The following is a 15,583-nucleotide window of genomic DNA, read 5'->3' on the forward strand; positions in this document are numbered from 1 at the left end:
CTCACCCTAGAGAGAAGGACTTTTGAACTATTGTTCCAGATTTAATAATCATTTTATAGTATAAATAGGTTACATGCAGTAGTTAGGATATCTCCATACAAAGATAATTGCTATTGTTCTAAAATTCAAAGTTAGCAAGGTATTCCATGCTTTATCTGACGACTCGGATTTTAAGTGTTTTAGGTGAAGATCATTAATTGAGATGGTCAAAAGCCTATCGAGCAGGGTTTGTTAAACAATTGTAGTTTAAATATTCCTTTGTGTAGAGGTGTCTATATTAATTACTTTTCTAGTTGCTGATGTGGGAGTCTTTTGTGTTGATTTCATTGGTTAAATAAAGAAACTGCCTTGGCCCTTTAACAGGACAGAAAATTAGGTAGGCAGAGTAAACAGAACAGAATGCTGGGAGAAAGAAGCCCAGTCAGGCAGTCGCCATGATTCTCCCACTCCAGACAGATGCAGGTTAAGATCTTTCCTGATAAGCCACCTTGTGGTGTTACACAGATGATCAGAAATGGGTTAGATCAATATGTAAGAGCTAGCCAATAAGAGGCTGGAACTAATGGGCCAGGCAGTGTTTAAAAGAATACAGTTTATGTGTAATTATTTTGGGTAAAGCTAGTCGGTTGCCGGGCGGCAGGAACTCAGCCCACCACACCTATTACTACAAGTTGCCATATCAAAAATGTGCCTAAAATAAAGAAGGCAGGAAGTACTTCTTTTGGCTCATGGTATTTCAGTCTGTCATGGCAGAAAAGGGTTGGTGCTGGGCTTCATCCTCTGTTATGGGGATATGTTACAGCTCTTTTTTATGGTACCTGCCAGGATGCAGAGAAGTAGACTTAGTCTAGAACCTCCCCACAGCTCCTTTCCTAATGGTTTCATAACCCCTACCCCCAAAAAACTATGTCATTCACTAGGCTAAAGTATTTAAACCACTGAGCCTGGGGGAACACTCCCCAGTTCAGCATAACAGGGATCATCACTGGACCTTTGGCAGTGTACCTGGTTTCTACCTGTTAGGTACCCAGTCCCCGAAACTTCTTCTCTATTGTTTGACAATAAGCTATGCTTCCAAGCATTGCTCCATGGGAAAAGGAGGGCAAATCACTCACAGTTGGTAACTTGAAAGCAGGCAGCATATTGGGATGGTAGGTCAATGGTGGAACTTAGAGCCCGAGAACACAGGCTGTCCCCTGCTTCCAGTCTTTGCTGGTCTCTCCTTTCTCAGACCCTTCTTTATAATATTAGGATCTGTCTAGACTTCTTTCTGGAACAGTGACTAGCACAAATTTAATTTCATGTATCTTAATAATCCTAGCATAGCTCCCCTCCTCTTTTGTATAGTCCATCTGACGCTGTAAGTGGCAAATGCCAGGCCATTGCTCATATTGGCTTTTCACAAAGTACCCAGCAGACCCTTAAGCCAAGCGTGCACATTTCTTTGGAAGCCGTCTGTTCACACAGTCTGAGAAACCTGATGATTCCCTTAATTAAGTGTTGTCCCTGGGATCTCGAATGTTTTCCCAGAGGTCCATGTGTGAAACTCTTGGTAGCTATTGTGGCTTTTGGGAAGTGATATTTAGTGAAATTCTGCCTGACTATTAGAAGCATGCTCTTGAAAGACATTGTAGGACTCAGTCCTTCTCTGGGTCTACTTCTAGGTCATGCTCTGAGCATATATGTACTGCTGCAAAGGACCCTGGACCCCACGGCAACAAAACTACCCAGCTGTGGACCAGAATGCAAAACTATGAGACATAATCCACCTTTTCTTTGCGAATCAATTAATTGCCTTGCGTAGGTATCATATTGAGAAAAGCTATCACAAGACATTATTCTTCCTGCCCCCCTCTGAAGAGGGAGACATTGCCAACTCTGAGAGATGAATCTCTTCAAACACCTTCTACCTGTGTGTTTATCCTTAAAAGCAATTCTGAATGATGTCCTTGAGGCTTTCTATTGATAAAGTTTCTCTGCCTGGATATGGTTTTTTTTTTTTTTGATCATCTTGGGGGAAAAAAAAAAAACACTTGAAGAGCTTTTTACTCTATTAACTTTGATTGTCCAGCATTGCAATTAATTTTGTAGACCTCTTGGCTCATGTAGTGGGACGATTTCATTAGCAAGTTAAATGTAACTTCTTTTCTTCATTGCTTTCCATATTTTGGTGGCTTTTAGCAGAGCAATGGTTTTATAAAAATCCACGGAGCAAAGCAAAGACAATGTAACTCTATGGTTACAGGCCTGCATGGGGGGTTCTTTTTTCTCCGTTCTCCACAAAAGACCATATAGATGTTCGCTAATCTCTTTGATTCTAATGTGCTTCCTTAAAGTAGAATGCTTTATTCCCTAAGAAGGCATACCTCGAAGTGTAGCATTATCTCAATCTATAATCACAGGCCTTCATTATTGGTGTAGAATACAAGTGCCTTCTCAGATCCTGATATTTGTGTTTAATCAATAACTATGTTTGACTTTGATCTGGCTTACCACTACAATTGTGTTTTCCCAGCTGCGCATGTTTTATGTGTGAGAATTCAATTGAAATCACCATTCATGTTTGCCAAAAGGATGCTATTTTATTATTGGCTGTAAAGAAAAGAAATTTCACACTTTGTATGAATGACCCTTTCTGGTAGAGCATGGTGAATTCTCAGAGTGAGAAACAAATTAACCAACTGTGGAAAGCGAGGCCATGGGAGGATTTCGGAGGGTCCTGACAACACTGTCAAGTAAGAACTGCTGGCTTTCATGTCTCTAAACAACGAGCATTGAATTCATATTTGAAGTGCACAATCTTTACATAAATCGAGAGCATGTAGTTGAGAAAGAATAAGGGGCCCATGACAAAACATAGAACAAAAATGTAACAGACTGAACAACAAGACCAAGTACATGAAGTACTGGTGGGGTGGGGCTCCAGAGACCCCGATGAGTCCTTCCTTAGTGACTAGGATGTTAGTTGAGAGCTAGGTGCTTGGAGAAAAGCCGATGGCGTGCGTTGGAAGCATAAAGGGTTTCCAGGTCGTCACTATTTGTTATTGGGGTGGTAGTGTTTTAGTTTCTGTGATGCATGTAAAGAATTAGCAAGTAAAGACGCAGAGTTAGGGTCTGAGTCGGGATCCTGCCACTGTCATGAACGCATCGTGTCATCTTGGATCCACCTGTTCTTGGGGCTTGCTTTGTGACACTTCTCAGGTAGCCCAGGTTGGCTTCCAACTTGCTCTGTATCTGATGGGTCCCTGAATTATCGATATCCGATTTGATTTCTCAGGTGCTGAACTCTAGGTCGGTACCACCACGGCCCTCCACATTATTTTTAATGATCTGGGAAGTATATGCATTCAGTTGAGAGTAGTGTCTTTGACCTTCTGAAGGGTAGAGAAAAAGAAGTGTTTGGGGCTGGCGATGGCATACTCTCATGCTCTGTGGTCCATGAGTAACATAATAGTCACACACAAAAAAAAAGCCAGCATTGACCATGGATATACCCTACTTTCAGGAGCAAGCTAAGAGGGGTTAAATGCAATCTCAAGGCAGCTCAGTAGTAGTTTTTAAAGATTAATTCCATTTAATGTTTGAAATTTATTATAGATTAGAAAATATAATGCTAGTTTACAATGCAAACAAACATTGCTTTTTGTCTAAAATTACCCAAAGCAAGAGAGTAAAACAATGTAAAAACCAAACAGGTATTTTGGGGGCTCTCACAGTGCTTAGGTATCTCTCGGCCCCCACTTTCAGTTGTCTGCTCTGTTTGTTGGCTGCTATGTTATGCTCTGTCAATATGTCATATGAAACATGCTGTGTTCCATCCATGGGACTACATACATGCATGCCTATGAACAAAGTATTTCCCTCACTGTCCCACTCCTATAGAGTGTAGAGATTCATTCCCAAGTTACTTTAACTTAGATGTGCCTTTCTTACCAAGTAATGTGTTTTGATTTACTTCATTTGACTTTGGAGCGTGCATCATGCCTTTTGCAACAGTGTAAGGGTAAAGAAGCTTCCAGTGTAGTCATCAGCTACTTTATTAGCACAAAATAAGATACTGGTTTTAAAATTGTTGTTTCCAGAGCATGAATGCTGCATTGGGACATGTGAGCTGAGCAAGTCCCTGCAGGTGTATTTATTTTAGGTGCCCATACCTGGGACCATTTAGGAAAACTGAACTGATTTCCTTTTAATATCCTGTTGCTTATTACACCTGACAAACAGGAGTGAGGAAAGCAAAGAAGTGATTACCATAGGTCATATTCCCAGAACATGCACATGGCTCCCATTTTTGCCTATTGTAATAAAGAAGCATCTTTATGTAACCAATTAGGAATATGCATGACCTCTTAAGATGCAGCCACAGACATACAATGATACTGTTTAGAATTATAGGGCTCTCCTGAAGTCTTTCAGATTCAAGATTCATTGGAGAGGTTTCAAAGACATCTGCTTTAATTACAGGAACATGGTTTCTGATTCATTTAATTCCCTTTCCTACCTAAACTGTAGATATAAGTGAATTTTAAGAGACTGTATAAATAAATTTTTAATTACAAAATGATGTTACACAATACATTATTAATAATGACCAATAATGCATAATGTTTATGCATGAGTCCATCGTAAAGATAACTAATGCGTGTTGCGCCTACACGAAAGCATAATTTGTCCTGAATTCATGAATGAAGTTGGAGCCACAATGCAGATTGCCTAGTCAAGAGCGCAGTGTGGTGTGTAGCATGCTATTTAACAGTCAGGAAACATCTTGTACCTATGGCATTTAAATTTGTTCATCGTGTGTGATCAAGAATCCTATTTTGCAGTGAGCCATGCGGTTGTGAAATTTGGAAGAAGATGGCTGAGTTGACAGTCGTAGCTTTCCCAGACAGGTGCAGCATCAAATGGCCTAGAGCATCCAAGAAACATGTATGGCCCTTGCATTTGGGCGCATGGAGCTCTTATCTCAGATGCACTGTAATAGAATTCCCCACTGCGGCCAAAAGGACCGAGCGCCCGCGTGTTGCTCTCTCCTTGGCGCTAGCGGTAACAGATTTCTGATATCTCCATGGCCAGCTCCAGGCACTCACTGGTCTCATGGCAGGATTCAAAGAGGCTGCAGTCCACGTCACAGGTCAGGTTGCAGTCATTGCGAGGATGGTTCTCGTCTGAGGCCGAGTAGTACCTGTGAGAGGGGCAGCACAGGTTGATGCAAATGGTTTCGCACGTGTCAGGGAGCATGAGGAGGCAGTCCAGGAATTGGCAAAAGAGACAGGCGAGGATCAGGGAGGCACACTCTTCTGTTTAAAGAAAGAGAAGATCAATATATGTGAATCATTTAGAAAACGCAAGTAGTGTTTGAGGGGCTGCCATTGCTAAAACTGCCCTCGTCTGCTCTTTCTAACTGCGTGTTACATAGTCCCATTAGCTGATCAGAGTGTGCAACATAGATGAACAATTAAAATAATAAGGTGTTTGATGGGAAAGCTGGAGGGACAGCCCAGTTGTTAAAGTGGCTACAGCATGAGCACGAGGATACGATTTCCATCTCAGCACCTGCACACACGAAGGTATACATACATACACACCTGTGTGCCTGTGCACGCCATAAATTTACTGTGATTTAGTAAAAAAAAAAAACTATAATAAAGATGGAAGAAAACACATCTAGGAGTGTCAGGCAAATATAGACAGATATGGGAATGTGTGCTTGGAGGCTACAAAGTCACCGTGTTATTGTGCACGTGTATATGCTTGTCTATGCGGGAAGCCAGAGGTTGACACTAACTGGGATGTCTTCCTCAATTGTTTCTCCACTTTATTTTCTGAGCTGGCATCTCTCACTGAAGCTGGAGATTTATATTTTGGTGAAGTAGTGAGCCTCTGGGATCCATGTACCTCTGACTTTTGCTGGGTCTAGGGTTACAGGTGCGGCGCCATGCCTGACTTTTCTGCTTAGAATGGGGAATCTGAATCTGGTCCTTAGGCTTGTTCAGCAAGTACTTCACCCTCCTAGTGAGCTGACTCGCAGTCATGCTGGGTGTTGTGGACAGCTTGCCTGCACCGCTTCTCCCCAGCCCCCACTCCCTTTTTAAGTAATCATGTTGTTAGCTTCCTGAGCATTCCCTATTGATTCTGCCTGATCAAGTTACTTCAAGTGTGCTTGTCATTTTGTCCTGAACCTCTTGATTTCGTTTGCCTGTGAGGTGCTGGGAAGGCACTGGGTGAGCTACTTGTCTTTGCAACTTCCTGAATAACAGCAGGCCTTTCCCAAATGCACTGGCTCAGAAGCCATTAGAGCCGGGGACAGGGGGAGACCACAGATGTTTGATAGCTTGTCACCAGGCTTCAAGACACCTTCGATGTGGTCTCCCATAAATCTACCACACCCATATCCAAAGATGGGGAAGAAACATGTTCCACACTTTATTGAAATGCTGTTTAAAATAAGCCCAGCTTTTTGGGTTGTGTTTTATTTTAATTCCCATCTTCATCTTCCTGTAGTCATGGAAAGCCTTGATTTCGTATTCGGCTTGTTTAAGTAGAGAACCTCGCCATCTCTTGCCTAAGAGGTTTTAAATCTTATCAGTTGCCTTTAAGAAAATTGGTTTAAAAATTTACTGTGAGGACTTGTTAAAAAATCTGGAAAGCATCTCTCAAGTATGGAAGGTAATTGGTAATTCCAGCCAAACAGCTGTGATGGGTTATAGATTATTATATATTTTTGCTCCATAAAGGGAGTTAGTTAGAATGATGTGGCAGTTCTCTTGTTAAAATTATACTTTGTGTGTGTGTGTTTTAGAAGTCGCCAAAATGTGAGTGTTTTTTTTTGTAAAAGAGTAGGCAATAATTCATTTAATCCAATTAATAAATAATCTGTTGATGATTGAATGTCACATTCCAGCGTGAGTTGGGAGAAATTTCTTCTCCAGATGGATTTACCAGTCTATAAAGTTTGGGTTTCATAAGAATCCATTGTTTCAATAAGCATGCTAATAACTTTGTGATTTTCAGGCTCTAGCCTATGACATCTGCATAGACATGCAGAATAGACTTCCAGCTCAGCACTAGACGAGCAGAGGCAGGAGAACCAGAAGTTCAAGGCCAGCCTTGAATACAGTCACATGCTCCCCCAGCCTGGCGTTTTCTTCTGATACAAGTGCTGGCAATCCAAACGCAGGTCTTCATGTTTGCTTGGCAAGACCTTTCCAGACAGATCCAACTCCCAAGCATGGTCTTGTTCTCTAATTGTTCACAAACCAGGTGATCTCTGAGGGAAGGGAAAGCTTAGAAATAGACTCTTAAAAAAAAGAGCAAATATTTTAAAGAATGCAGGTTTTCACCGTTCAAAGTTCCAACGTGAAATCTGAGTGTAGGAACACAGCAATTTTCTACCCTCCTGCTCTTCCCACATCCCCTTTCCTCTCCTCTCAAAAAGTGATGGAGGTGGGTCTTGTATCTATCTGTTGCTTTCACTGGTTAATTAATAAAGAAAACTGCTTGGCCTGATAGGACAGAAAATTAGGTAGGAGGAGTAGACAGAACAGAATGCTGGGAGGAAGAAGGCAGTGAGCCAAATGGCTCTCCTCTCCACTCCAGGTGGTCGCCATAGCTCTTCTTTCCAAGATGGATGCAGGTTAAGATCTTACCGGTAAGCCACCACCTCATGGTGCTACACAGATTATTAGATATGGGCTAATCAAGATGTGAGAGTTAGCCAGTAAGAGGCTAGAGCTAATGGGCCAAGCAGTGTTTAAAAGAATAGTTTCCATATATTTATTTTGGGTAAAGCTAGCCATGCAGGAGCCAGGAGTCAGGAAGCGGCCTGCTGCTCCACACTACAAGAAAGGTGGTAGTTAACATGTGTACACACACATGCACATGCACGTGCACACACACACACCCCACAACTTTTACAATGACTTTAACTTCCATACTATAGCATTCATGGTACAGGTGCCTGCTCCCTCCTACCCCTGCAGTGCACACACTCATCTTCCTGCAAGGCTGGCTGTATTTTTACTCACTTAGTGCCAGCTTCTGGCATATGGTCAGCTCACTCATCTCTCAGAAGTCACCACAAACCACCCACAAAAACTCAGGAGTATGTTAGTAAGAGTTTTGAGACTCTGTTCTGCCTAGGCCTTTCTGAACCATGAGTGTTGGTGGTCAAGGGTTGGGTAGCACACAACCTCATTTGATTTCCCCCATGCCAACTCTATCTCTATCAGCTCCTGGCAGAGAAGTAATTCTCAGTAGAAAACACTCCAAGTAAATGCTATATACGATTCTTTGCACTGGGGCCTTAAAAGTCTTACTTAAAGTTGTGACCCTACAAAAATGACCCCATTGAATCCTGCCTTTTATATATGAAACTAAAAGTTTAGGTTGGATGTGCATAGAGCAGGGTACAAGGTGACTATAATGTTTGAAGTTGGAGATTCTTACTAGCGTATGAAAAGCCAGCTTATAAAACAGCTCTGTTTTCAGGAGGGCAGATGATCTTAGGCTTCTGCCGTGTTTACCAGTGTCACCTCCAGCTGGCAAACTCTGGAGGCCTCTGCTTCTGGTATACACCATCGATTTTATTTACCCAAAGAGTTTTGGCTTAATCCTCTGGCTGAACTGGCATTTGTTTCCTCCCATCTTCTGTTTTACACTTGAGAATAGGCCCCCACCACACACCCCTGTTTTTAAGTCTGTCCCTTTTATTTAGTCATAAATGGCAGAGCCTCCTGCAGAAGAAAACCATGGTAACTTTAATGAATTGCAAACAGATTTTTCTGAACTTTCAAGTGTGCACTGTGCTTTCCTGAAAGACATATTAAAGACCACTACACCAGCGGGCTGAACTTTTTTTTGCCTATGGCCGTTTTGCTTGCACAAAAGTTGTGTAAGCCGTTCAGAGGAAATTTCACAACTGTTGGAAGAGTCCAGGACTTCTCGTTCTCCAGATTGAGCATATTTTTCTTTCCTTGTAGCTTCCTGGGCTGCAGTATTTAATTAACATGATCTCTAGAGGCATAGCTCCAGACTAATGTCCCTTCTCCTGGCCAATTCAACAGAGCGCACTATGTATCCAGTGCCAAGGGTCAGCTCTTATGCTGGTCTTCCAAATAAACTGCTTCCTAAGGCCAGGCCCTATTTTGTACCTTCCTCTTGTACATGCCACACACCTATTCCCTTCGCAGTTTGTGCTTGTAGTTGGCAGCACCATGATGAATTCACTAGAAACCTGGGTTCATAGTTAGTCACTACTGTCTCGATGTAGTTACTAGTCAGTCTTGATTGCACACAGGCATCCTCAGCCACTGAAGAACCTCTTCCCTGGTTGTACCCTCACCGGCTGTATTCAGGTACATACATATACAGCCATAACCTCCCTCTGAAGACGGTCTGCCAGCACGTGTGCTGATTTCAAATCTGTGAACCCTTGTGATGCTTGAATTCCTGACTGAAAAGAACTTATTCTCCCTCTTTGCCCTAACCCTTGCCTCAGCAAGAAGCTCCTACAAGCCTCCTGCTACCCTCTCTCACCCCTGGCCTTTTCTCATTCCTTATCCACTGTGCTAGTACCAGACTAGTTGAATCCCAGAATTCGAAATGGATACGGACCAACAAATTCCCTTCTTTTGTCACCCTCTTGGTGGCAGCTTCACTCAACTCATGCTCAAACATGCCAATTCTTTGCTTGAAACAGCTTCCCTCCAAATGACACTCTTACTCAGACACGCACAGCCACCACACTCACTGTGTGCTCCCAGCGCTGCCCACAGGGCAAGCTTAGCTGGCCATCTCTCACTGAATCAATCAGAGCATGAGTCTAAGTTTAAAAGACCAAAGTGGAGAGGGTGTTGCTGAAGGGTGGTAGGACCCCATTTCTTTCCAGATCCAAAGTTTGTGCTTTGAATCCCCGTATTCCACGTGTCTACCTCTCTCCTAAAGCCAATTCACAGCCCTCTGTGCCTCACATGAACCGCAGAAAGCCCTCGAGTAGACCCTGGATTGAATACTCCTATCACCCCTGTTTCTAGATTTGGCCCGCAGACTCAGAGAACTTCAAGTGCCACGATCCAGGAACCCCGGCAAGTGGTTTGGCGTTTATGTGAGCTCAGGACTTTCCAGAGCTTTGAACTAGAGCTGGCAGTGCTCTTCCATGCTTCCACTTGCTCTCTGCCAGGTATGAGCATTTGGAGCTCCCAGTCCTTTTCTGATTCACAAGGCTGGCAGTGTAGATGGCCAAGTTATTTCCATGACTACTGGCTAGCTTCAGCCAATGGGAGGCATTCACAGCCTATGAGCTGGGGAGAAGGAAGGGAAGGTCTTTCTGCCTTACCCCATTTTCTATGTTACGTATTGTCTTTCGTGTTGGCTCTCTCTCTCTCTCTCTCCTCTCTCTTCCTCACTCTTCCCCTCTCCCTCTCCACACCTTTCTCTTCAGCCCTCCTCCCCAAGACTCTGAATAAAAACAGCCACCATCTAGTCCCAGTTAGTTGGTAGGGGTCTAGCATATGGTCAGTATATTGGTCTGGAGAGTCCAGGGCGGATAGGGCCATCTCGTGGTGTGGATTTCTGGGTTACCCAACTGTTTGCAGCACTAGCCTTTTCAACTCTCTGCACCTTTGCAACCCCTTTGCACAGGAAATCCCCTCTACTGAACCAGCTGGTACCCTGCCTTTGTCTCTCGTCACTGCTGTCAGAATACCCCGTCTCTCCTCCTAAACCCGGAATAAAGGCAGTAGGAGATAATCCAAGACCTGCAGGCCAAGCTGCGAAGGCTGTGCTAAGCTGTGAGCAAGAAGCCTTGGCAAGTCCCTCTGAGCCTTGTCTCAAGTTCCTTCTATCCCCTAGGGTACTTTCGAGCTGGAATGCACTAAATGGCGACAGTCTAATAGCACTGAAGTATTAAGGCAGCTTCGAGGCGCTAAACATTCTGCTGGGGATTGGCTAATTAAGAGGGAGAATGTGTCTCATTAGAAAGGCTCATGTTTAATTAGAGTGGAAATGATAACAAAGGCAAGACGTTCCACATGTGTGCCTGGGTCGGCCTCATCACCATTTCTTGGTGTTACCCTCTCAACTTTATGTCCTTGCGTGAGAAGCATGGAGACCAGGGGCGTCTCTTGTTGCCATTGGCGGGTCCTAGGACATTTTTAACTTCAACCTCTTGCTCCGTTGTCAGTCATCAAACAAAGTGTCCCAAGTGTAGTTCTTATAAAAGTGATGCGGAGAAACAATAACCTCACCCATTACTTCCTTAGAACGAAGTAGGATGAGAAAAGAACCAGCTGATCTTGGCCCTCCGGCCCAGGGCCTCAGTATAGCTCTGTTCTGTTACTGGCAGACTTGCAACCCAAGAGCATCAACTGACTCCTGAAGATTCTGGGTTCAAAAGCATAAAAACTGATTTCCACCCCCTGGCATGAAGTTCTTTATAAATACATGTCTGTAACGTCGAATACGAATAAATAAAGTGTAACAGAATGCCTGTCTCCAGTCAGGCTCTCATCCCCGGTGCTATCAATTTGAACAGTTCCTTAAGTATGTCAAGATCTATTTAAGCTCAGACAAGCACAACTAACATCCATGTCACTCCTTTTAGAAGTAGAATGACTAGATTTGGGTGATACTTGGTAAATTTGTGCTTATGTTTTTTTCTGAGCCAATGAACTGAAATAATTATAAAATTGAAACACGTTATAAGGTGACACCACTACATTTTAATTGTATGAAATTTACAGTGTAGAAAATGTAATCATTTTATTCAGTAGCCCATGGTGTAATTAAGACTATTCTTTGCAGGTATCTTGTATTTATGAGTTTCTCCTTCTACCTGCAGAAGATGTCTGAAATTCCAAATTATACATCAATTAGGCATATTTCCAGGAAAGAGCCTGTTAGCTAAGGTGATGTGTCCCCCCGGCTTCCTTTCCCACGTGATGGGAGTAGAAAATTATGGACACGGAAGCAGGTGCATGCAGGATACCCTGGGTGTGTTTTCCGTTTCCTTCTGGAAAGAGACCACACATCATGAACCGCAGCTACTGACATCGTGCCGGAGAACAGACCAAGGGTCAGTGAAGATCCTTTTAAGTTCCCATCAGAGCACACCCTGTGAACTCTGCTAATGGATGCAACACATTTTACAAAATACGCCTATGAGAGCCTTTCCCACCCTGTTCTAAGCGGAGGTGATGTATACAGATATTAGTAATTGAGTGTCCATTCCCATGCACTCAGTCACACTTTTCAAAATAAATTAACCACGAACTGCATGAAATCGAACACAGTCTTCTCTGTTGCCTTTCTGTTTTCTTCTGTGCTCTGAACAGATACTTCTGTATTTATCTCGGTTTGAACAGTGATCCCCACTTCTCAATCTCTCAACCCTTAAATTACTATCAAAACTTCCCTAAAGCGAGGGTGGCTGGCTTAACTGTTGATTTCCTTGCTGTTTAGGATAATGAGTGTTTTTTTTTTAAATTATGTTTTGTGAGTCTTAGTATGAGTCTTTTACTTTCTCTTTTATCCAGCCACCAAAAGCTCTCATCTCACTGGGGAGATTTATTTTTCCACAAAGGGAGCAAGAAAGGGTGGCCTATGACCTACATCCTCCCCTTAAAACCCGAGCCTTCTGGGTCCTACTGGTCTTAGTTACCTCTTGTAATATAATAAACGGCTTCCTTCAAACATCCTCCTGATCCCCCTTTGCTCATCTGAACAGGAGAAATCTTATTTTTCCGCACAGGCTTTGAGATATCAGTCACCATTTAAACCGAGTGGTCATTTTCCCCTTTCCCTGGGGACAGGAGACAACTGATCTCAGGCTTCTCTCGGGGTACCCAACTGGACAGAGGGACATGCTCTGTGAGGGATAGTATGTTTGTGGATGTGTATGACAGTTTCTAATTCTGGGGTATGCATTACCCTGACGCATACAATGAGCAACCTCCCCACCTCCCCAGAAAACCTATGGAGACACTCTGCTCTCAGATGCTTTCTGACAACCCCACCCCCAGCTTGTTTCCCTGCCTTCCCTCTGACTGGACCAAAGTTAAACTTGGCGGAAGCCCTAGTCGACAGATCAAAGTTGGCCCAAAGACACATGGAGAAGACTTGTGTGGCAGAAAGTAAATAGAAGTCATTATCAATATTAAAATATTTAGAAGTTTCATATGACATCCTTATTCTCTACATAGTTTTGTATCACATCACGACTTGGCAACTCAGCTGGGCAGAGTGGTGTACGCCTTTAATATTAGCACTGGGGAGGCAGAGGCAGGTGGATCTCTGTGAGTTTAAAGCCAGCCTGGTCTATAACATGAGTTCCAGGACATCCAGGGCTACACAGTGAGACCCTGTTTCAATTAAAAAAGAAAAAAAAAAAAAAAGATCTAGCAGACCTAAACCTATTGTTTCCTCTGATTTGAATTAGGTGAAAGAAATTACTCTCTCTCTCTCTCTCTCTCTCTCTCTCTTTCTCCCTCCTTCCCTCCCTCTCTTCCCATCCTCCCTCCTTCTTTCTCTGTTGACTGAAGAAATACCTTAATAGTCATCCCTAGGAACATTATCCACCTCCCTTGAGAGAAGGTCGCGCATTCTCTTGGAGCTATCAAGTGGCCTTGATTGGCTGAAGGTGCCCTTACCTCTGCCTCCTCAGTGCTGTTATTAGAAACCCACCACTATGCTGCCTTCCTCACATGAGTTCTGGAGATCTAGCCTTGGAACCTTGTGATGAGAGAAAACACTTGACGAACTCGGCTGTTCTCTCACAAGTGATGTTTAATGACCTTTAGCTGAGATCCCTTCGGTTTCCCACAGTCCCCACTATTCCCTGTTGTTTGCTTCCAGCTTCATTATAAGCATTCTTTCCTGGAATCCTAACCAACCCCATGTCTCGTCTCCGCCTTTAAGCATCCCTATCAACATTTGAATAAGACAGCGTGTCTACAGCAATGGTCCAAGTTTTCCTTTCCCCTCAAAAGCTGCAATCATAAGAAAAGCTGACTCGGAATTTCTGTGTGCCAGCTTCTGCAGTAGGTGCTTTGTGCACATATTCCCCTGGAGCCCCACTAGCCAGTGCCTTGTTGCTAACCCTGGTGTAGAATTAAGAGGCTGGGGTTGGGATGTTAAAACAAAAAAGGCAAACCCCAAACCTGCCCCTTTTCAGCCAATTAATGAACTTCAGAATCAGCAGTTAAATCACTGTGATGATGAAGGGGTTTTTATACAAACTTTAACCTTTTTCTCATTTTCAGGAATGAAATATAAGGCACAGATAAGAAACAATACTTCTGAGAAGTCCAGGGATTTTTTTTTTTTAATGCAGCCACAGGTAGAGACTTGGAATACTACAGAACTCTTGAGTGGCTCATATTCCCTGGAGAGACAATTGCAAAGTTATTCTGAGTTAAACTTTATTTATTATGGCGGAAGATCCATGAGCTTGAACTTGACAGAGCTGATTGTTTAGCACCAAATCAATCTGCAATGGGCTTTGTTGTACATAGTACATGGGGTGTGCTGATCTATGGCTGTACTTGATCAGAAGGCCTAGAGACTTAGCTACCAGAGTCAACCCTTGCCCAGAGATGGTCAATGTAAAGAAACACCTTGATATTTTATATGATGTTTTGGATTTGTATTTGGGGTAGAGATTGTACATGTGTGTGGCGGTCAGAGGCCAACCTTGAGAGTCATTCCTGCAGTGCTATCTACCTTGGCTTTTGAGACAATGTGTCTCACTGGCCTAGAACTCACCAGGTAGGCTAGGCTGGCTTACCAGAGGGACCCAAGGATCTGGCTGCTTCCACCTCCCCAGTGGTGGGATTAAAACCGTACCACCACTGAAAGCTTGTTTATGTGGGTTCTGGGGATTGAACTCAGGTCTCCATTCTTATATAGCAAGCACATTACTGACTGAGCCATCTCGCCACTCCCGCGTGTGTGTTGTTTCTAGCATTTTATTATTTTTCCATTCTGTTCTCCCCTTGCCCCATATTCTTAGAGCCACGGGCAGAATGGTCTCATTTCGGAGAAGAGAAATTGTTATTTTATTTTACTGGTTTTTCAGCCCCATCTGAGCACGCTGCTCTGGTCTGAGCTATTTAAAACACAGCCTCCAATTCCCAGGTCTGGGAGCAAACACTGTGGCAAGCACCTCCTAGTTACAAAGTGACCTTGACACATGTCATTCAGCAGGGTTTTCAATTCAAAATCATCCTATTTAATATTCATAAAGACTTTTTTTTCTCTCTTTCTAACAGCATATGTAGTGATTTTACAAGGAGTGGGGTTGGGAGCTTTATTTAGAGATGGGCTGGAGTCTGAGAAACATACCATCAGCATCTCTCTGATGAACTGAAGTATTAGTTTGGAGGTAGGGAAATTTCGTTTGGCATTCTTCGAGGGAGGAGAGTGAAGTGCTCGATCCTGACAGGTTTTTTTCATTGGGGCTTTCCTGGACTGGTCCATCTGTGATACTGAATTCAGATACTGAATTTATAATGATAGCATTAATAGGTTTCTCTTCTCCATGCTTTTCATTCGTAAGTTGCGTATCTAAAATGAGAAAAGAAAACAC

General features: G+C 43.2%; 1 protein-coding gene across 2 annotated transcripts in view; it reads right to left on the reverse strand.

The window, feature by feature from the left end:
- Nucleotides 1-5,040: 5,040 nt before the first annotated feature.
- The window catches only part of Mdfic2 (MyoD family inhibitor domain containing 2), a 114,416-nt gene continuing 103,873 nt past the window's right edge, over nt 5,041-15,583 (reverse strand). For both annotated transcript variants that reach the window (XM_041679933.1, XM_041679934.1), the window contains 2 exons: nt 15,340-15,561; nt 5,041-5,300 (listed from right to left, as the gene is read on the reverse strand). In XM_041679933.1, coding sequence (XP_041535867.1) covers nt 5,041-5,300; nt 15,340-15,561 — 482 coding nt within the window. The remainder of the gene's footprint in view (nt 5,301-15,339; nt 15,562-15,583) is intronic.

Source organism: Microtus oregoni, unplaced genomic scaffold (genome assembly GCF_018167655.1).
Source record: "Microtus oregoni isolate MIOR12 unplaced genomic scaffold, Mior012 000002F_ref0000024, whole genome shotgun sequence".
Lineage (NCBI taxonomy): Eukaryota > Metazoa > Chordata > Mammalia > Rodentia > Cricetidae > Microtus > Microtus oregoni.